We start from the raw sequence: 21,779 nt of genomic DNA, 5'->3' as shown, positions 1-21,779 counted from the left end.
GGGCATGGAGTCTACTTATAAAAAAAAAAAATTAAATGTTTTAAAAAGGAATTCAACAAATTATCTGGGGAGAATCTAGACAGCTAGCAGGAGTGTAAGCACTTCCAAGGAAACGCCTCTACAATTTCAAGGCCAATTGCAGCTCCTTGTAAAACACTTTTCTTTCTTTCTTTTTTCCTTTTTTTTTTTGGAGAGAGAGAGATAGAGGGAACACGTGTGCTGAGGGGCAAGAAGCAGGGGGTGGAGAGAGAGAGAATGAATCTCAAGCAGGTTCCACTCAGCACGGAGCCCGACGCAGGGCTTGATCCCATGATCCTGGGTCAGGGTCATGACCTGAGCTGAAATCAAAAGTCAGACACTCAACAGACCGAGCCACTTAGACACCCCACTGTTTGCTTTATTTAAACAAAACCCACAGCAAAGCTTTAGCCCACACAATTCTAGGTAAGCCTCTTTACTGCCTTTTCTTAAACTAGGAACTGTGTGTCTGCAGACATTTTTAAAAAGAGCCTACACATAAAAGAGAAAAAAACAAAACAAAAATGGACTCTGAAGGAAACCATCAATTAGGGCACAAAATATAATTAAAAAAAAAATCCTCTAATTATGTTCTTCAGATAAATTTGAAGTAATACTGAATCCACAAAACAAGATACATAAATGGAACAAAGAGCTTATAGAAATTTTAAAATATGTTTGCCTTAAAAAAAAACAAAAACGGAGGAAGGTAATAAAGTCAATAAAACATCCCAAAGTAGCGTAAGATCAAGTAAAAAATGAGGAGAGAAAAGAGAAAAATCAAAGCAGGAAGTTTATCATCCAACTAGTAACAGAATTCCCAAAAGAGAACAATGAAAAAAGAACATGTTTTTAAAGAAATAATTTATAGAGAATTCCCCAGACTAAAAGCATGGATTTTCAAATTAAAAAGGTACAAAAGGTACCCAATCCAAAAGTGACTGACTAGCACCTATGTTTATCACAGCAAATTTCAGACCTCAAGAACACAAAGAAAATCCTAAAACTTCCCAGAGAAATGAATCCAAGGTATTCTATAATGGAGTAAGAATCACATGAGCAACCAACTCCTCAGCATAAACATGAGAAGCCTCAAGATAATGAAGCCATGCCTTCAAAGTTGTGAGGAAAATTCAATTTGGAATTCTGTACCTATCCAAAGTATCAGCTAAGTACAAGGATATCTTTAAGAGTTCTAAGTGCTCAGAAAAATTTACCTCTCATTCTTTTTAAGTTTCTTCATGATGTGGTGACAAAATGGAAGAATATACAGAGAAGACAATGAGATCCAGAAAATGCAGGGAAAACTCAGGGGAGGAGTTAAGTCCTGGAATGACAGCCTTGAAGCAAACCTAGTAAGCAACCAGTCAAATAAGCAAAAGAGGACAGAAGCTCTAAGATGAAGGTCCCTAAGAAAAGGGGAACCCAAAGACTTAACAGCATAAAATGACAGATTTTTTGGCCATAATAAAGGTAGGCAATATAATAAGGGGGGGGGGGGGGGGGGGGGAAGGGGGAAGAACCTAAGAAAAACAAAAAATTGTCCAAGAGTGGAAAAAAAAAAAAAGACTCTAGGGAACCCCTAGCAAAGAGCTGTAGACAAAAAGTAAATCTGGTCTATGAAGTAATATTCATATAGTCTCAATAATGTAAATATGCTGCTTATTGGTTCTCCACTTTTAGTCAATTTACAAAGAGTAGTCGTCTTAACTAGGAAAATACAACAAAATGTGTATCTGATCATCCTTAGCAATATAAAAGTACAGATGGCAGAGCTTAGAAGGTGTGGTGAGAAAAGATGTAGTTTAAAAAAGATATAGTTTAAAAAGGCACATAAATATCCTTATCTTTTGGGAGTCAAAATATACTGAAATACAGTAATCTCACAAAAAATAAATATTTAGATGTATTACTTAAAATAATAAAAGTAGCCAATAAATGAAGCAAAAGACAGTGATTTTACCGTATGGGCCTAAAAAGCAGGGAACAGTGTTAGATCCTGATATACCGTAGCAAAGAACTAAAAGATACCACCTACAAGTTAGTGAATTAAGAAACAGTGGTTATAAAACATATTATAGACATGAAAAAAATTAAAGACATAAACATAAGCTTTTAAAAGCGGTAGCCCTCTGGGGTGCCTGGGTGGCTCAGTCGGTTAGGCATGTGACTCCTGATTTCCACTCAGGTCATGATGTCACAGTTCATGGATTTGAGTGCTGCATCAGGCTCTGCACTGACAGTGTGGAGCATGCTTGGGACCCTCTCTCTTCCTCACTCTTTGCCCCTCCTCCACTCACGCACACACTCTTTCTCTCTCAAAAATAAATAAACTTAAAAAAAAAAAAAAAAAGTGGTAGCCCTCTGGGAAGAACCAGTGTGGAGAAGAACAAAGCCAAGAATGTTGCTTTTTATGTTAAATTTTTCAATGCTAGTTGATTAATTTCTCATCTATCAGCAAGCATTACAAAGATTTGTTTTTCCAAATTTTCTATGGTGAATGTATATTTCATAGCGTAAAATATTTTATTTAAATGTCTTTTATACAACACATACAAAATAGGGAAATAAAGGAAATCCATGCCTAGACACATCGTAGTGAAACTGCAGAACATCAAAGACAAAGAAGATCTTGAAAGCAGCCAGAGAAAGGACAGATCACCTACAAAGGAACGACAGACAATTAGAATGACACAGGTCCACTCAACAATAATGGAAGCCAGAAAACAATGGAATAATATATACAAGATGTTGAGAACAAATAACTGTTGTTACCCTAGATTTGGGTATCCAGCAAAATTACTGCACAACAAGGGGAAAAAAAAACAGATAAACATTCTTGGCAAATTTAGACAAACAGACCAATTCTTAAAGAAACTTCCAAAGAATACACTTCAAAAATACTTGGAACATATTAGAAGAGGATGACCCCCACATAACATTCAAGATTTCAGAACAAAAAATGATAAACATGTAGGTCAAGTCTGAACAAACAATGCCTGGGTAAAATAGTGATAATGGTGCCCAACTTACACATTTTAAAAAAGACCAAAACAAAACAATGGAAACATTACGTAAGTAAAGACTGAAGCATAAGTATTCTAAAGTCCATTTACTTTGGAAATGGGGTCAGAACATTAACTTTTGAAATATGCGATTAAATTTGCATGGTAAAATTCCAGTGCAAACCACTAAATGAACAGAAATGGAGTGCTCTCATTTAAGCTAGTTAAAAAAAAAAAAAAAAGCAGAGCTGGGGCAATCAACAATAGTAACTAATGAATCTTTAAGGCAAAAGAGAAAAAAATGAAAGGCCACTGTGAATCAAAAAAGATGACAGAAACCAGTCCAACTACATATTAGAAATCTAAGAATTGTGAATGGTTTAAACTTTCCAGTAACAGGCAAACTCAGACTGGGTTAAAAAACAACAATCTAGCTTTATAATATTTAAGATATATATTTGCCTAAAACTTTAAAAGAGAAGACTGAAAACAAAATCAGGGAAAACAAATGCTGATAGAAGTATAGGAAAATTAAGATAAATATATCAATCCTAGTGGGCAATCTCAAGACTTTCTATCAATGACTGATAAATCAAGCAAACCAAAAACTCAGTAAGATCAAGATTTGAACAATGTAACCATAGAGCTTTATCTACTAAATGCAAAATTCTCAATCCAACAATTATAGTCCACGCTCTTCCAAAATGCACATGGAAGACGTATAAAATTGATGCCTTCAGTCTTAACAATTTTCAAAAAATATGTATGACACAGATCACAGTGACACAATGCAATTAAGTCAAGGGTACATATAAAAAAATAAAAGACAAAAACAAATCCTCCATATACTATAAATCAAAAACATTTCCATATAACTCATAGGTCAAAGATGAAGATCATAATACTAAGATGGATAATGAAAACATTATAAATTTGTGAATATGCAACAAAAGTGACACTCAAGAGAAATTTACACCTTAAATTTTTACATCTGAAAGACAAGCTAGAATAATTAAAAATATAGATGGATATATATTAAAAGAGTAGAAACCAATGAAATAGAAAATCAAGACATCAAAGGAGAATCAATAAAGCCAGAATTATTGTTTTTAAGTCTTTGAGCAAATTAACAAAATAAACTTCTGGTGACAGACTAATCCAAGACAAAAAGAGAAATAACATGAATATTGTGAGGTGGTAGGCTAGTAAAAATAGAGGCCAGAGAGATGAAAGAACACTATCAACAACTCATGCCAATACATGTGTGCATATTTAGATTTAAAAAAAACATGTCAGAAAGCTGTAAAACAGTGAGTAAGCACAGTAATTAATGGCTGTTTGCAGAATGTCACTTTTGTGATTGTGAATAAATCAATTCAGTAAGAGCAACGGTAATCTTAAGCAGATGTGTTTGATACCTTTTAAAATTTTTAACCTTTTACTTTAAAACAAAACAACGATACAGAAAACAACACAACACAAACAGTAGTTTAAGGACTTTTAGAAGGCAAAACACCCTTACAACCACCATCCGGTCAAGAAAATAGAACTATGCCAGCTACCCCAGAAACCTTTCCATGTGCTCCATCCCAATCAGCCCTCTCCAAAAGTAACCATTTATGCCATTTATACTAATACCTAAATTTTCTTTGTGGCTTTATCACACAAGTGTGCATCTCTAGATGCTACAGCTTAACCTTGCCCCTCGTTATTTTGTCTTTTAGGTCTTTTAATCTAGAATTCTCAGGCTGTTTGACCTATATGGTGTCCCAGAGGCTGCTCTTTGCCTGTTGCACACTCATGATGTAACAACCAACATATTCCTCTGGCCTCTGTACCTCTGCAAGTTGACTGCTGATCAAATCCTCTGGCAAGACTAAGGTAGTTTTATTCTTTCATCTGGAGGCACGAAATGGCTTTCACTTTTTTCGTAGACATTAATCACCAGTGCCTACATTCATTAATCTACTGAGTTGGGGGAAAAGAAACCCACAAACTATAATTCTATCATTCTGTTTTTTTTACTTACTAGCTGAAGTGATCTTTAAAAATGCTTTCCTAGCAGTGTGTGGTTGGTTCAGTCAATAGAACATGTGACTCTTGATCTCAGGGTCATGAGTTCAAGCTCCACATTGAGCACAGAGTTTACTATAAAAAAAAAAATGCTCTTCCCATCTACTATGTAAAGAATTGCAAACATTTTCTATTTTAGGTTGGGGGAGCTTTATGGTCTCCTGCAACTATTCAACTCTGTGGATGTACTACAAAAGCAGCCAATACATACATGAATGGGCATGGCTTGGTTCCAATAAAACTTTACATACAAAAACAGATGCTAACTCCTATACTATTCAGTTACCCAGGGCTACCACTCTTTAAAGACAACATAAATGCTCAATTATGTATCCAGTTTTCAAGACAATGGATTAGCGTCTATTATCCTCCAGAAGCTAATTAAGGATTTACTTCAAAACATATGAAATCATGGATTTAAAACTGTTTGATGTGCTCTGATAACTGCAATGCTTACCCTTACTGAAGATCAAGTGTCAGTTTCAGTTGCTCTTCACAAATTGGCCCACTTACACTTTCCAGTTAGTACCTACTGGCTGTTTTGGAATTTTTCTGTTCTCAGGTCCATCGTTTACTGGAACTGCAAATAATGCCGACATGGCAAACTGCACAATCCAAAGATTTTTTTTTAATGTTTATTTTTGAAAGAGAGAGACAGAGCAGGAGCAGGAGAGGAGCAGAGAAAGACACACAGAATTCAAAGCAGGCTCCAGGCTCTGAGCTGTCAGCAGAGCCCGACACGGTGCTCGAATTCATGAACCGTGAGATCATGACCTGAGCCGAAGTTGGATGCTCAACCGACTGAGCCACCCAGGCGCCCCACAAGAGTTTTTTTTTGTTTTTGTTTTTTTTAAGAGAGAATGAAGAAACAAACATAAGATGAAATCACTAAAGCTTCATGAAATGTTTGAACCTAGAACAATTTCAAGAACACAGTTAAGGAAAAATGAAAAAAACATATGCCAACATTAGAAAGGTGTAAGTCAGAAATAATGTGATGAGCATTCAGTTTGGGTGGGTTGTTAAATTCAGATCTCAGTAGAAGAGGAAAAGGAAACTAGAACCTTTCCTGATACGAAAAGAAGGAAAAAAGGTTGGAAAGCAGTGGAGAATGACTGGACAGGCCTAGAGCCCAGATATTGAAGCTGTGTAAACGCCAAGTTGATGGCGTCAATCCTGGACAATGCAGGAGATGGAAACATTAGAATACTCTCAGAAAGGAGTCACATGATGTCATATTGTATATTTTTATAATAGAGATTTTTTTATTTTTTTAATTTATTTTTATTTATTTTGAGAGAAAGAAAGCACACGATGTGCGCACATACAAGTAGGGGAGGGACAGAGAAAGAGAGATAGAGAATGAATATCCCAAGCAGGCTCCACATTCAGCACAGAGCTTGATGTGGGACTCTAGCTCACAACCCTGAGATCATGACCTGAGCTAAAATCAACAGCTGGACCCCCAAGTGACTGAGCCATGCAGGCACCCCCAGAGGCACACTTTAAACAGGAAAGTGTTTGTACTTGAGATTGGGGTGGTGGGGTTGAGAGAAAGGAAGCAGAAAGGTCAGCTCAAGGCTAACCATAGTATGCCAGCCACAAGAGGATAATAAATTAGGGCCACTGGGACAATAGGGCAGATCTGGCAGGTAAGAGACAGAATGCTAAGAAAGAGGAAATTTAAAGATTTCAAGTTTAAGAGAACAGGGGTAGGATTAACAAAAAGAAAAAAAGAGAAAATGTAGGCATCTATGTATCTCTAAATACAAGTTTTCTTAAAACCAGCAAAACACTGGTAATTATTAAGGTGAGGTAACTGGATTCATGGGAATTCACTGCACTATTCTTTCCACTTTTAATAACATTAAAAATTTCACAATAAAAAGACTCTTAAAATTCTGAAAAGTATAGGTACAGACTTTTCTCATGGTCCCTTCTCATTCTATTTTTGGGCCTAATGAGCACTTTTGTCATAGAACATTTCATAAATATTGAGTGGCAAATATTTAATGTCTCATAAAAAAAGTATAATAAAGGATGACGTATCATTTAAATTATTACCTTGGCTTTTTTCTATATTATCTCCTTTTGTTTCCTCTTCTTTAATGGGAGGACTTATCCTGGGGGTCCTGCTTTGCCCCTGGACCATTTCTGCCAGCAATTCTTCTTGAGAAGTTCGAGTTCTGGGAGCAACTGGAAGTGTCTGTTTCTGTGAGACTTTTATACAAAAAGGAAAAAAGATGAGAAATGCAGATGCAGTAATACATCAAAACCGAACAGTGAACATGTCCTATTAAATATAAATGCTTCCTCGGGTTTAGGACGTATGAAAAGTTTGAAACCGTTCAGATACCAGCTTTTTTCTTACAATATTCCAGAGAGACCAATAACGGATCTCATCTCTACATTTTAAACCATGTGCCATAAATACACTGCCACGCAAACGTATTCATTTTTAACCAAAAGTAGTTTATAATTTTTTTAATATTTATTTTTGAGAGAGAGAGAGAGAGAGAGAGAGAGAGAGAGAGAGAGAAATAGAGTGTGAGCAGGTGAGGGGCAGAGAGGGAGATGCAATTCAAAGCAGGCTCCAGGCTCTCAGCTGTCAGCACAGAGCCCAAAGCAGGACTCAAACTCACAAACTGTGAGATCATGACCTGAGCCAAAGTTGTGGACGTTTAACCGACTGAGCCACCCAGGCACCCCCTAACCAAACACAGTTTAGATTCTGCTTCATGATCACATAACAATTTCAAATTGTAACCTACATAACAGAGGCCAAGAACAAACTCCAATGCTATTTCTCAAAAAACTAGGGAAATCTCTCATCGTTATAAAAACAGGAAATTTCACAATGGAGTACTATGTGGCAATGAGAATGAATGAAATATGGCCCTTTGTAGCAACATGGATGGAACTGGAGTGTGATGCTAAGTGAAATAAGCCATACAGAGAAAGACAGATACCATGTGGTTTCACTCTTATGTGGATCCTGAGAAACTTAACAGAAACCCATGGGGGAGGGGAAGGGGAAAAAAAAAAAAAGAGTTTAGAGTGGGAGAGAGCCAAAGCATAAGAGACTCTTAAAAACTGAGAACTGAGGGTTGATGGGGGGTGGGAGGGAGGGTAGGGTGGGTATTGAGGAGGGCACCTTTTGGGATGAGCACTGGGTGTTCTATGGAAATGAATATGACAATAAATTTCATATATTGAAAAAGAAAAAAAATAAAATAAAAAAAAATTGCCACAAGTTAAAAAGAAAAACCTTAATGTAAAAATAAATACATAAAAAAATAAATAAAAAATAAAAACAGGAAATTACAAAGTCACAAAGAGTAAAATTCTCTACAATTCTCAACACTCAATAGTGTGCACAGGCAAAAAGAAAGAATGTAAATAGATTAGGTCTAGTGTTGGCCTTTGCGCAATAACCCAGATCTGATATGGCAAAACCCATTTTATGTTCAAGGTTAAAGTAGAAGATGAGAAGCAGGGGCGCCTGGGTAGCTCAGTCAGTTAAGCGTCCGACTTCAGCTCAGATCATGATCTCTTGGTTCATGGGTTCAAGCCCCGTGCTGGGCTCTGTGCTGACAGCTCAGAGTCTGGAGCCTGCTTCAGATTCTGTCTCCCCCTCTCTCTAAAATAAATAAACATTTAAAAATTTTTAAAAAGAAAATAAGAGGACAGATGCCTATGAGGTTTAAAAGTTGCTAACTTACAATTTACTTCACTTTAGGAAGAGGTCACAAAAAGATGCAAAGGAGAATGAAAAACCAGAAAAATGCTACAAGAATAGTCACCAAATCCATAGCAAAAGTAAAATTTTTTAGAGGCACCTGAGTGACTCAGTCGGTTAAGCATCTGACTCTTGATTTCAGCTCAGGTCATGATCTCACAGCTCATGAGTTGGGGTCCTTTGTCTGGGGCTCTGTGCCTTCAGTGCAGAGCTTGCTTGAGATTCTCTCCCTCTCTCTCCCTCCCCACCTCACTCTGTGTGTGTTCGTTCACTCAAGAAATAATCTTAAAAAAATTTTTTAGAGTGGGTAATCACAGACAATGCAGAGCCTGCTTGGGATTCTCTCTCCCTCTCCTTGTCCCTTCCCAACTCTCTCTCAAAAAAAAACATTAAAAAAAGAAAACACTTTACACAATGGCTATAGCACATGGGGCAAAGTACAGAATTTAATGCTAATATGGCACCTATCACTTGGTTTGCATTTCAGAATAAGCTTTCTATAAGGTCAGATTACAGAGCTGACTCATCTCATTTTAAAAGCCTGCAAAACCTTTACCTCCTCTCATAAAATAATTTAGAATTTCTACTAGGACTGAGGCAGGAACATCACAAATGAATCAATTCTCTGCTTTATATTCCATTTATGGGTTCTACTGAAAGGAAAGAGACCAATATGCTCATACACCAACCATGTCTTTCTAACTCTGGCCTCTTACTACCCAATTGTGCTCCCTTTTATACATCATAAATTCCGATCAAATGCTGACTCCAATGCCAAGAATATTGCAGTCCCATCTTTACCAAAACTCCCTTTAAAAATTCTGTATTTCATACACACTAGAAAGAGGAAGGAAAAGGCATTATACATGGCTCTAAGAACTAAATTCCACCAATAGCTGCAAGTTCCTCAGACTGGTCAAATCTTTTTACAACCATTATTCCCTGAACCTCCTCTTGGTCTTGACATCTGGCAAGTATCTTTTTTTTTTTTAATTTACATCCAAATTAGTTAGCATATAGTGCAACAATGATTTCAGTAGATTCCTTAGTACCGCTTACACATTTAGCCCATCCCCCCTCCCACAACCCTTCCAGTAACCCTCAGCCTGTTCTCCACATTTATGAGTCTCTTATGTTTTGTCCCCCTCCCTGTTTTGATATTATTTTTGTTTCCCTTCCCTTATGTTCATCTGTTTTGTCTCTTAAAGTCCTCATTTGAGTGAAGTCATATATTGGTCTTTCTCTGACTAACTTCACTTAGCATAATACCCTCCGATTCCATCCACATAGCTGCAGATGGCAAGATTTCATTCTTTTTGATTACCACATATATATATACATATATATATATATATGTATATATATACATACACACACACCACATCTTCTTTAACCATTCATCCATCAATGGGCATTTGGGCTCTTTCCATACTTTGGCTATTGTTGATAATGCTGCTATAAACATGGGGGTGGCATGTGGCAAGTGTCTTTATTATACCACAACTTGGGAAGCAATCAATTCTAGCTTCCTCAAGAGGTACAGAAAACTAACTTAATGTAAATGTAATACACTTAAATTACCTGTAGAATAGTTAGTTGTTTTTGTTACAGATTCTTGAGCTTCAGATATAGCCTTCAAAATTAGATTCTTGTTAGCTTGCTTAGAAGGTGGAAGTGAAGGTCTAAAAAAGTTAAAGGTATTTTGATTAATTTTTAGATTTCAGCTCTTCGCATGCTAGCCATCCATTAGGCCTTTACTATAGCCTTTTCTTAGGTTTGAAACAGACTAGCAATAGTTCTTAGGAAATGCCAACTAGATGGGAAAGTTTTAACTTTTTAAATAATGAATCTGGATCACCCCTCCTCCCCACTATATTACAGTTTTTAGTATTCTCTGCAATCTTCTCCAATTTTAAGCAATTTCTCTTTGATTAATGTTTCTCAAAAACCAATGGAAAAATCTTACGTTATTAAATTTTTATTTTCATGATCTCTAACAAACCCAGGAGCTCCATCAGCCAACTAAAGATTTACAGACAATGTTCAGGGTACCTCCTTTCAGGCTTTGCTGGCACTGACACACTGCTGGAGATGCTTCCTGTACGAGACCCACAATCATCATCTTCCTCCTCCTCTTCTCCATCATGATTGAATTTTTTTACTTTAACAACTGAACTTACCACAGGCAACTTTCTCTTCCGAAAGTTTTCTTCCTGCAATCAGATAAATTTACGCTTACCTAGTCTCAGAAAATAACAAAGATCTACCACAGTATTTCTTCCTTTTCAAGAAAAAGCCAATCATATTTAGAATTCACGGGCTATTTCCTGGTTTCTTATAAAAATATAAATATCCCTAGTAGCCAATCTTCAGCTAAACAAAAACTAGTGCTTTACAATCACTTATAAACAGCAGCATGTAACACTATTGAAGAAACTAATAAAATGAAATTACTTGTTTACTAGTAATTGCTGTGGAAAATCTAATAAAATTGACCTAAAATTCTACCAAAACTATAAGGTAAGGTTAAAGGTATCTCAAATGGGGGGGGAAAAAAGGTTATCTCAAATGCTGGCATCCCAGAAAAATAAACAAGATGTAAAATATCTGTAGAAGCCAGTTGTGAAGAGGAAAATCTGGTGTAGTATGTTCAGTAGCAGATGTATCAGTTTAAAGTAAACTTGCAATACGTGTGTAGCTATTCCACACATATTTAGTATTAAGAACTGCTAATTTTCAGCCTAACAAGCCAGAATTTAGAAGTATATACAGGGATGCCTGGCTGACTCAGTTGGTAGAACATGTGATTCGATCTCAGGGTCACTGAGTTCAAGCCCCATGTTAGGTGTGTGGCCTACTAAAAAAATAATAATAATAAAATAAAATAAAATATATACAAACCTCAATACTCATTTTTTCTGAGTTGTTTCTGAAGAAGGGACTATAAGTCTCTTCTAAGCTGTTAAGCACTTCCTGTTCACACAAACGTCCTGTTTCATATACCCGGCTGTTCTGTAAATCAGGTTGCTTGGCAGCATGAATATTGTTTTGTTGCTGCTGAAATTGCAACCTGTTTAAATGAGCACCACTGTCTGCATTTCGACTTGCAGGTGGTCGATAAATTTCAATAGAAGGGCGAGAAGAACCATACGTAAGTGTCACTGTCGGTTTTTTCTGAGATAAGGGATTCTCCTGCACAAAATTGAGGTCTTCATCAATGAGATCATCTGGTTCTGGCTTAATATCAATCACATCTTCAGAGGGTGCTGGCTCCCTCAGAGGCTTCACAGTTGACATTAATCGGGTTGCAGCTCCATCATCATAAGTCTGTCTATTTTTTTAAGAAACACACAAAGAATTATATCCAATTTAGAGCAGTATCTTTAAATCTTCAAAGAATATTTAAATTTTAATGAAACAATGTAGATACTCCCTTTACAAATTCCATTAAAAACTACTCTAAAATTGCATTCTATTTTAAAACTCTGATTTACTACGTTTGAGGTAAAAGATAATCATACTTTGGATTTTATTATTTTATTCAAAAAAATTGCTCATGACCACCTCCGTATTTCCAAAACTTTCTGAAAACAGAAATTTAAAGATATAAAAACCAATGTAAATGTCACATACACACACCTACCTACCCACAGCAGGTCTACAGAGGATTCTCACCTAACATTAGTGGCTTTCTGCTCCTGTGAACTAGTAGAAACCCTGGAATCTCTTTTCTCAGGTCTTGTGCTAGCAACTGCGAGGGGTGGCACTGCAGCTTCATGCCTTCTCTCGTCTCCCCGACCGAAACTGCTCTTGTTTGAAGACACGTTATTATCAAAGATGTTGGTATCAGAAGACTTGAGACTGGAGGGATCTGAAAAGAAAATCACATGGTCCTTCTAAGCTGTTATTTATTACTTTGAACCTTCCCTGTCTTCATCACCAATTTAAAAGCAATACGTATTCTTCCACAACATTTTTAATGGCTGAATGTTATTCCATACATAGTAATATAATAATTATTTCGATTTGCTATTACTAAACTTTTAAGGAATTTTCGATTATAAAATACTAAAATATCCTTGAAGCTAAATCACTGCATACATGTACAATTACTTCCTTAACATAAATTGCATAGTTTCCCTTCCTTTATTTAAGTTTACTTATTTATTTTTGAGAGACAGACAGAAACTCCCAAATAGGCTCTGTGCTGCCAGCACACAGGGCTCAAACTCATGAACCATGAGATCATGACCCAAGCCAAAATCAAGAGTGGGGAATTTAACCGACTAAGCCATCCAGGCGCCCCTCTCTTCCATCGTTTAAATTATCTTTAAATTATGTTAAATTTATTGCTCTTGAATTCATAATTCATAGGCTTCCTAAGAAAGTTCAAATGAACCACTGTTTTCAAATTTATGGAATTTTTCCCAAAGCAATATACATGGCTTTAGAAAGAAAATGCTATAGTAAATTCCAAAAACCCTGAATTTTAATGAATCTTACCAGTTGTAACAGAGCGAAGTTTATCTAATACACCGTGAAGCCTGAAAGAAAAAAAAAATATATTTTAAAGCTTCCTTTAATCAAGAAAGATTTTATCTCAATTGTCACTTGAAATTTGATGACATTATACAATTTACCTTCAGATATAATGGTACTAAATGGTATTTAATAGATAAACAGTACTAAAATTAAAGACTCAATGTACCTTAGGGTAAAAGATAAAACACACAAATATGTAATACAGCTTATTATTACAATCATTTAAGCGGTTTGTTTTATCTATTAATATGGTTTTTGGGACAACTTAATTCCAAGCGTCGAAAAAACTTCAAAATAATCTTAAAATATATCACTTCATTGTAACTATTACTTACAAAACTAGTCACATAAACAAGAATAGACTACAACCTTGCTTATAATATAACCTGTTTTAGTAGTTATGTGCAAGGCAAATGTGCCTTACAATCCTTTCAGGAGGCTTCATGAAAACACCAGAAATATCTCATTAACAATGTTTCAACCAGAACCCCATCACATGCCACTGTCCCCTTGGACACAATTATTGCAGAATAGTCCGTTTCAAGCTGGTGAATGAACATTTAACTTAAGAAAATAAACTGCCAAGACAGTGACATCGTAACTTGTATCAGTATGTGTTAAGGAACTAAATTTATGGCAAGATGAGAAAGGTCAATTAATATGATTTTAAATTCAAATTCATGTAGTCCTTTATGTAAGAAATTTGTCTCAAGCATTCCATCAAGTTAATTAAGAAGGACCTACTAAGTCAATCTCCCATATTATACTAGTGGGACTCCAACCAAAAGTGATACCAAGGATGAACCAAAAAAATCAAGTCAAAAAACATGTATGTGAAAGAAAACAAATACGTGGACTGTAGATTTAAAAAAAAAAAAAAAAAAAAAATCAGTTTCCCCAGTCAAAAGTTCCACGGTCTTTTTTTTTTTTTTTTTTTTAAATTCTAGGGACTAAGTGTAACAAGTGGGTTAGATCACCCACGCTACGGTAGTGGATGTTCCAAAACATCTGAGGATCAACCAGTGTACTGAATGTTCTTCAAAACTATGTAATATAATCAGAGAATTCTATTTGCAATTTCAAGAAAACTTCACAAGACTGATAAAGCATATAGTAGCCCACTGGGGCAAAAATACCTTCAAGACAAACTCTGGTTTAAAAGCAAGAAGTAGAAGTTAACCAGTTTCATATCCCTCTTATGGGATACACAAATACACTTAGCGCCTATTAACCTCTCCCAGTCTCCTGCCATGCAAAGTAAGCAGGCCACTCTACTAGCTCAACTTTTGCTCCATTATCAACTTGTTCTGTAATTGGTGGTTCCCAGAGTGAGGGCCTTTTCAGAGTACTTCCTGATCTATTCTCAGCCACATCATTACCTCCCCCTACCCTCACTCTACCTCAAACATGGTACCAGAGCCTGGCCTGCCTTCTTAAATGAATCTTATGCTTTTTCTCCATATTCTCAACTGAAAGGCCTCTGTTGGTTTGAAAAAGGACACTGAAAATAATAACATGAATTTATATTTAAACATAAAATTGTCGGGGCGCCTGGGTGGCTCAGTCGGTTGAGCGGCCGACTTCAGCTCAGGTCACGATCTCACGGTCCGTGAGTTCGAGCCCCGCGTCGGGCTCTGGGCTGATGGCTCAGAGCCTGGAGCCTGCTTCCGATTCTGTGTCTCCCTGTCTCTCTGCCCCTCCCCCGTTCATGCTCTGTCTCTCTCTGTCTCAAAAATAAATAAAACGTTAAAAAAAAAAAAAAAAAAAAAAAAAAAAAAAAATTTAAACATAAAATTGTCTTTTTACAATCCCAAACTTCAGAAGGTTCCAAACTTTTAAAACTCATTTGAAATTTTGTCCAAAACCTTTGCCCCCTAAAGGTTAACTCATTAGAGAAAGCAACTGAGGAAGTCAACCCGGCCCCCAAAACATATGTAACTGGTTTGGGTTCAGGGAAAGGAATAAGAGATCCAAAGGTTTACAAAGAAACACAATAACCTACCATTAACACAGACTAAGGACTTGCTATGGGCCAGGCACAGATATAAGTACCTTACATGTATTATTTCATTTAATCCTTACAATGTCCTATAAAGGGAATTTATTAATCTCATTTTACAAGTGGAAAAACCAAAGTAAGAGGCAGATCCAGGATTCAACCTCAGCAATCTGGCTCCAGAGGCTGTGCTCTCATGCATGGCTCACTACCTGCCTCTCCACAGTGAATCTGCCTCTCCTGTCAAGAACCTCTTTTCAGACAGAATACCTACTCTGATTTGTGCCAAACTTTGGTCTAAGGGGTAAAAATTCAGAAACATACCATACGGTGAATCGAATTGTGTTGTTCCCTAGAAACAGGGACAGGTCCTCTGTCATTTGGTCCTGACTTTTCTTGTTGGCCACCATCACCATAATGTAATCAGGAAGTTCTTCATCTAGTTAAAAGGAAAAGTATATAAAAACTTTTTTATGTTTTCCTCAATATTGACTTCTAAAAAGTTAACATACTTGAAAATATAAATATAGCTCTAAGAATTAACATCTCAGCTCTACTAGAATTATGTTGGACAAGAAAGTATAGCTTTTTTTCCCTCTTCATTACATAGGTATTTCAATTATTAGTAAGGATGGGAATTAGAAATAACAAATCCTTATAAAACTAGGTATTCTGAATTACAGTATCAAACTTGAGTGTATTCATTTCCTTTTTATCTTTTTAATTAATGCTCATCAATTTCAGCAAAGCTTCCAAAAAGCAAACGGATATTCCTCAAGAATAATAGAGTTTTGTATGTTTTGTGTTTTACTTAAGCTTCAAAATTATACTCCTTTCTCAAGAGAACATCTTTATCCTCAGTAAAGGCAGATTTCTATTATCTCAGGGTAATAAACTTCAACATCAAATGAACTAAAACCACCCAAAAACTCTACATGGTTTAAAAAATTTAATCTTAAATTTAAATAATTTCAATTTCATTGTTTTATCCTCATACTCTCCTACATAATGATTATGAAGGTGAGGTCTAGGACCAAAAAGAAAAACAAAACCACCACAGTAAGAAGATAAGGAAGCAAAAGCCATTTATCAAGAACTCTAATCCCCACAAAAAAAAAAAAAAAAAAAAAAAAAAAAATCCTTTAGATTTAATACCTAAAATGTTCCTATTTTTAAGTAGGCAGAAAGGCTCATTTCAGAAATACACTTAGGCCAAAACAAACAAAAAACCTTTCATTTGTTTCAAGGAGAAATACCAAAAATCCAGTTCAAGAAAAGCACAAACATACTCAGAAAGCCCAATCTACAAATGGAAACAGAGAAATCTCATTTTTTTTTTTTTTTTTACTGCTCTAGTAGTATGAAGACACAATTGATTTATTCACTTTATATTAATGGACATTTAAATCTCTTGAAATTTTACACTAACAACAACAAAAAAATGTTGCCAAGAAATTTTAGGAAACTAGGTGGCAGCCCTGCCTGAACATTACGATTATTGGGAGAGTTAACTGAAAATCCAGAGGCTATGTGCTATGCAAGCTATTCTGTTTCACATCATGACAGACCTAGAAGAAGTAGTATTTATAAGGTGCACTGGGGTAAAAAGTTATTCATAGTCAAAGTAAACTAGCCACTTCTGCCTTACCAGTTACCTCAAGTGCTATGAAAAATCAAATCTGAATAGAATGAAAACTTTTCCTAATTTCCAGTATAATAACGTGCAGATAACACTAGCTAAGCAGCTGCTATAGAGGAGAGATTCTCAAATTTAATTTCACGTTAGAATCTGCTGGGGAGCTTTAAAAAAATCTGCTTATGTCCAAGCTCCCTCTCAATTAAATTACAATACTGGACAGGAGGATCAAAACATCAGCGTTTTATTTTATTTAAGTATAATTAATATACGTTATATCAGTTTCAGGTGTACGACATACTAATTTGACAATTCTATACATTACTCCATGCTCACCACGGTAAGTGTAGTCGCCATCTGTCACCATACAATGTTATTACAACACTATGCTTCCTATGCTGTACCTTTTGTTTATGTGACTTATTTTAGAGCTAGAAATTTGTCCCTGTTAATCCCCTTAATCTAGTTCACCCATTCCTCACCTACCTCCCCTCTGGCAACCACCAATTTGTTCTCTGTATTTAAGAGACTGGGTTGTCTGTTTTTAGTTTGTTTTTTAGATTTTATTTCAAGTAATCTCCACACTCAACGTGGGGCTCATATTCACAACCCTGAGATCAAGAATTGCATGCTCTACCAACTGAGCCAGCCAAGCACCCTGCTTTATTTTTTAGATTCTGCATGTAAGCTAAATCATATGGTATCTTTCTCTGTGACTTCATTTCACTTAGCATAATACCTTCTGGGTTCCTCCACATTGTAAATGGCAAGGCCTCATTCTTTTTTATGGCTGAGTAATGTTCCATTATAAACATATACACACGTGTATATGTTTATACGTATTACATCTTCTTTACCCATCATCTATCAATGGGCACTTAGGCGGCTTCCATACCTTGGCTATTGTAAATAATGCTGCAATATAACATATAGGTGCATGTATCTTTTCATACCATTCTTTGGGTAAATACCCAATAGAATTCCTGGATGTGGTATTTCTATTTTTAATTTTTTTGAGGAACTGCCACACTGTTTTCCACAGTAGCTGCACCAAATTGTATTTCCACCAACAGTACACAAGGGTTCCTTTTTCTCTATATCCTTGCCAAGCTCTTGTCTCTTTGATTCTAGCCATTTTGACAGGTATAAGGTGATAGCTATGGTTTTGATTCGCATTTCCCTGATTAGTAATGTTGACTATCTTCTCATGTGTCTGCTGGCCATCTACAGGTCTTCTTTGGAAAAATGTCTATTTTTATTTTTCCAAGTGTATTTCTTCTGACAGAGAGAGAGCAAACAGGGAAGGAGCAGAAAGGAAGAGAGCGAGAATCCCAAGCAGGCTCCGCGCTGTTGGTAGAGCCTAATGCCAGGCTTGAACTCACGAGCCGTAGAGATCATGACCTGAGCCAAAACCAAGAGTGAGATGCTCAACCAACTAAGCCACCCAGGCGCCGCCCTCTGTCCATTTTTAAAACGGATTTGGTGTTTGAGGGATTTTTTTTTGGTGTTGAATTGTAAGTTTTTTACATATTTTGCATATGAATCCCTTATCAGATGTATCATTTGCAGATACTGTCTTCCATTCAGCAGGCTGCCTTTTTGTTTTGTTGGAGAAATCTGAGTATTTAATGAAATTATGCAATGTGATGTGAGGAGATACAAGAGAGAACAAAAAACCATTTCTTTTCTTTGCAGAGTATCAAAAAGTTCCGTTTTCTGGAAATTGCAGTAAATAAGCCTGGTAGCTTATTTATGCAAAGTGTAAGGTTAACAAAGAAGTTAGAATGCTTTGTCAGCCTTCACAGATTTTCTCTCCATCATAATGTCAATGGTGAAGATGTGCTTTCCTGTCACTATCAGTTTGCATCTTCTAACCCAGCCATCCACCTGTGTGGATCAGTTGGTTGAGCGTCCAGCTGAGGTCATGATCTCACGGTTCATGGGTTAGAGCCCCATGTCAGGCTCTGTGCTGACAGCTCAGAGCCTGGAGCCTGCCTTGGATTCTATGTCTCCCTCTCTTTCTGCCCCTCCCCCGCTCATGCTCTGTCTCAAAAATAAAGATAAACTTAAAAAAATTTAAAATAAAATAAAATAAAATAATATTCTATGTGAGATCAGTTGTTGCTTCAGTACAGGTCCAAGCAGAGAAAGGTGGGAAGGAGAGATACAAAGAAGCCCAAGGCAACTTTTGGGAGTAATGAATATGTTCATTAGTCTGATTATCGTATGTATTTGTCAAAACATACTAAGTTGTACACTTAAACTATGCACAGTTTAACGTATACCAATTACATGTCAACAGAGTCATTAGAATTCATACTGTTTTCTCAGTTTACAAAACAGGAAGAATCTAATGAAAACCTAATGTGTTCATAATATATTTTTACAGAATTCTGATTTCTCAAATTTATTTGAAGTCTATACAATAGGGGAAAAAGTGAGTTTTGAAGGTTTAAGCTCAGACTTCTACAATGTGAGGAAAATCGTCAACTATAAATTTTTTTAAGTAAAAAATAAAGAAAATAACATGTGAATGACTTACAAATTGTAGTTGCCATCCCACTAACATGCTCCATTTTAAACAAACACAAATGAAGTTATCATTCTTAACAAAGACTTGTTCTCCTTTGTATCCCACCCAATACGTTAAAAAAGGATACTCAATATTTATTAAAGGACTGTTTCTATAACCTTAGAAGTTTCCAGGACTCTAATACCAAAAAGAGATTAGAAAGTCACCCTTTCCAGAAGGACGACGCATAAACATACAATTAGGTAGTTAACTATAAATCTAAATTAATAATGGCAGGCTCCAGGCTCTGAACTGTCAGCTCGGAGCCCCACACAGGGCTCAAACTCATGGACCATGAGATCATGACCTGAGCTGAGGCCTACGCTTAACCAACTGAGCCACCCAGCCCCGCCCCCCCCCCAGCTCCCCCCACAATTTCAGTGGAGTTCCAGAGGACCATACAGGAGTGACTGACTCCTGTTTTTAGCATTAAGGACACAGAAGACCTGAGTTCTTTGGTCTTAAATCTGATACTGACCAGCTCTATTTAGCCCTTCCAAGACTCCATTTCTTGATTTGTAAAAGGAGTAATACTACCTGCCATTCCCGCTATTTTCAGGAACAAATGGAACTATATGAAAATATTCTGAAAATCATAAAATATATACCTTTATTACAATTACATTTTATATTGGACAATATTAGGCTTATAAACCAGGTTTTAATAGGCTCAAAATCCTTGGTTTGAGATTTTTGCTAAGTGATAGGAATCATCAATAAGATTGAATTCAGACTCAATGAACACGTTTGTGCTTTCATGTGCTAGAATTAAGAAAGTTCACATCATAGGTTTTCTGTAGATTTATTTTTGAACTAAAACAAGTTCCTGACACATAGCTGGTGTATCCATTAAGTGCTGATCAAATAAAAGAAAAAAATGAATCCTGGTTCAGCTTCATCTTCACTTCTGAGCCTCAATTCCTCTTACCTGTTAATGACTTCTAACAACTTTGACAACAATTTACAAAATGTGTCCAGCATGTGTTAAATTAGCAATTCTCAAACTGTTGGATCTCCGGTCCCTTTTACGTTCTTAAAAAAAATTTTTTTTAATCTCTATTTTTGAGAGAGAGCAAGCAGGGGAGGGGTAGAGAGAGAGGGAGACACAGAATCCAAAGGAGAATCCAGGCTCTGAGCTGTCAGCACAGAACCTGATGTGGGGTTCGAACTCAGAGACTGGGAGATCTTGACCTGAGCTGAAGTCAGACGCTTAACGGATTGAGCCACCCAGGTGCCCCTTAAAATTTAATGTTTATTTATTTTTGAGAGAGAGAGCGAGCGAGCGAGCACGGGCACAAGTGGGGGAGGGGGAAAGACCAAGAAAGAGACAGACAGAGAATATGAAGCAGGCTCCAGGCTGTCAGCACAGAGCCTGACAAAGGGCTCGAACTCACGAACTGTGAAATCGTGACCTGAGCCGAAGTTGGATGCTCAACTGGCTGAGCCACACAGAAGCCCCCTAAAACTATTGATGACCCCAAAGAACTTTTATTTATGTGAGTTATCTATTGGTAATTACCAGACTAGAAAAACTAAGAATTTAAAAAAGTATTAATTCATTTAAATTAGGGGGCGCCTGGGTGGCTCAGTCGGTTAAGCGTCCGACTTCGGCTCAGGTCATGATCTCACGGTCCGTGAGTTCGAGCCCCGCGTCGGGCTCTGGGCTGACAGCTCAGAGCCTGGAGCCTGCTTCCGATTCTGTGTCTCCCTCTCTCTCTGCTCCTCCCCCGTTCGTGCTCTGTCTCTCTCTGTCTCAAAAATAAATAAACGTTAAAAAAAAAAATTTTTTTTAATAAAATAAAATAAAATAAAATAAAATAAAATAAAATAAAATAAAATAACATACCACACGTCAATAAACCCATTTATATGACATAAATAACATTTTTATTAAAAACCTACATTTTCCCAAAAAAAATGCAAAAGTTGTATTTTTATAAATCTCCTTAATACATGGATTTTAAGAAGACAGCTGGATCCTAGTTTCTCCTTCTGCATTTAAATGTTATGCTGTTCTAGTTGAAAAACATGAAGAAAATCTGGCCTCACAAATACATAGTGAGAAAATAAAGTATAGCTGACCCTTGAACAACATGAGTTTGAACTGCCTGGGTCCAATTATACCTGGATTGTTTCTGCTACAGTCATCAAAAATGTATTTTCTCCTCTTTATGACTTTCGTAATGTTTTTTTCCCAT

General features: G+C 36.4%; 1 protein-coding gene across 4 annotated transcripts in view; it reads right to left on the bottom strand.

Annotated features, from left to right (window-relative positions):
• ZC3H14 (zinc finger CCCH-type containing 14) overlaps positions 1-21,779 on the bottom strand; it is a 47,090-nt gene that overhangs the window by 21,875 nt on the left and 3,436 nt on the right. For all 4 annotated transcript variants that reach the window (XM_042944018.1, XM_042944019.1, XM_042944020.1 and 1 more), the window contains exons 3-9: positions 15,698-15,812; positions 13,339-13,379; positions 12,511-12,706; positions 11,737-12,166; positions 10,888-11,048; positions 10,417-10,517; positions 7,161-7,316 (exon numbers count right to left, since the gene is read on the bottom strand). In XM_042944018.1, the coding sequence (XP_042799952.1) occupies positions 7,161-7,316; positions 10,417-10,517; positions 10,888-11,048; positions 11,737-12,166; positions 12,511-12,706; positions 13,339-13,379; positions 15,698-15,812 (1,200 nt within the window). The remainder of the gene's footprint in view (positions 1-7,160; positions 7,317-10,416; positions 10,518-10,887; positions 11,049-11,736; positions 12,167-12,510; positions 12,707-13,338; positions 13,380-15,697; positions 15,813-21,779) is intronic.

Source organism: Panthera leo, chromosome B3, assembly GCF_018350215.1.
Source record: "Panthera leo isolate Ple1 chromosome B3, P.leo_Ple1_pat1.1, whole genome shotgun sequence".
Classification (NCBI taxonomy): Eukaryota; Metazoa; Chordata; class Mammalia; order Carnivora; family Felidae; genus Panthera; species Panthera leo.
Note: the sequence above shows the minus strand (reverse complement) of the source record. Positions and strands in the feature narration are given on the sequence as shown.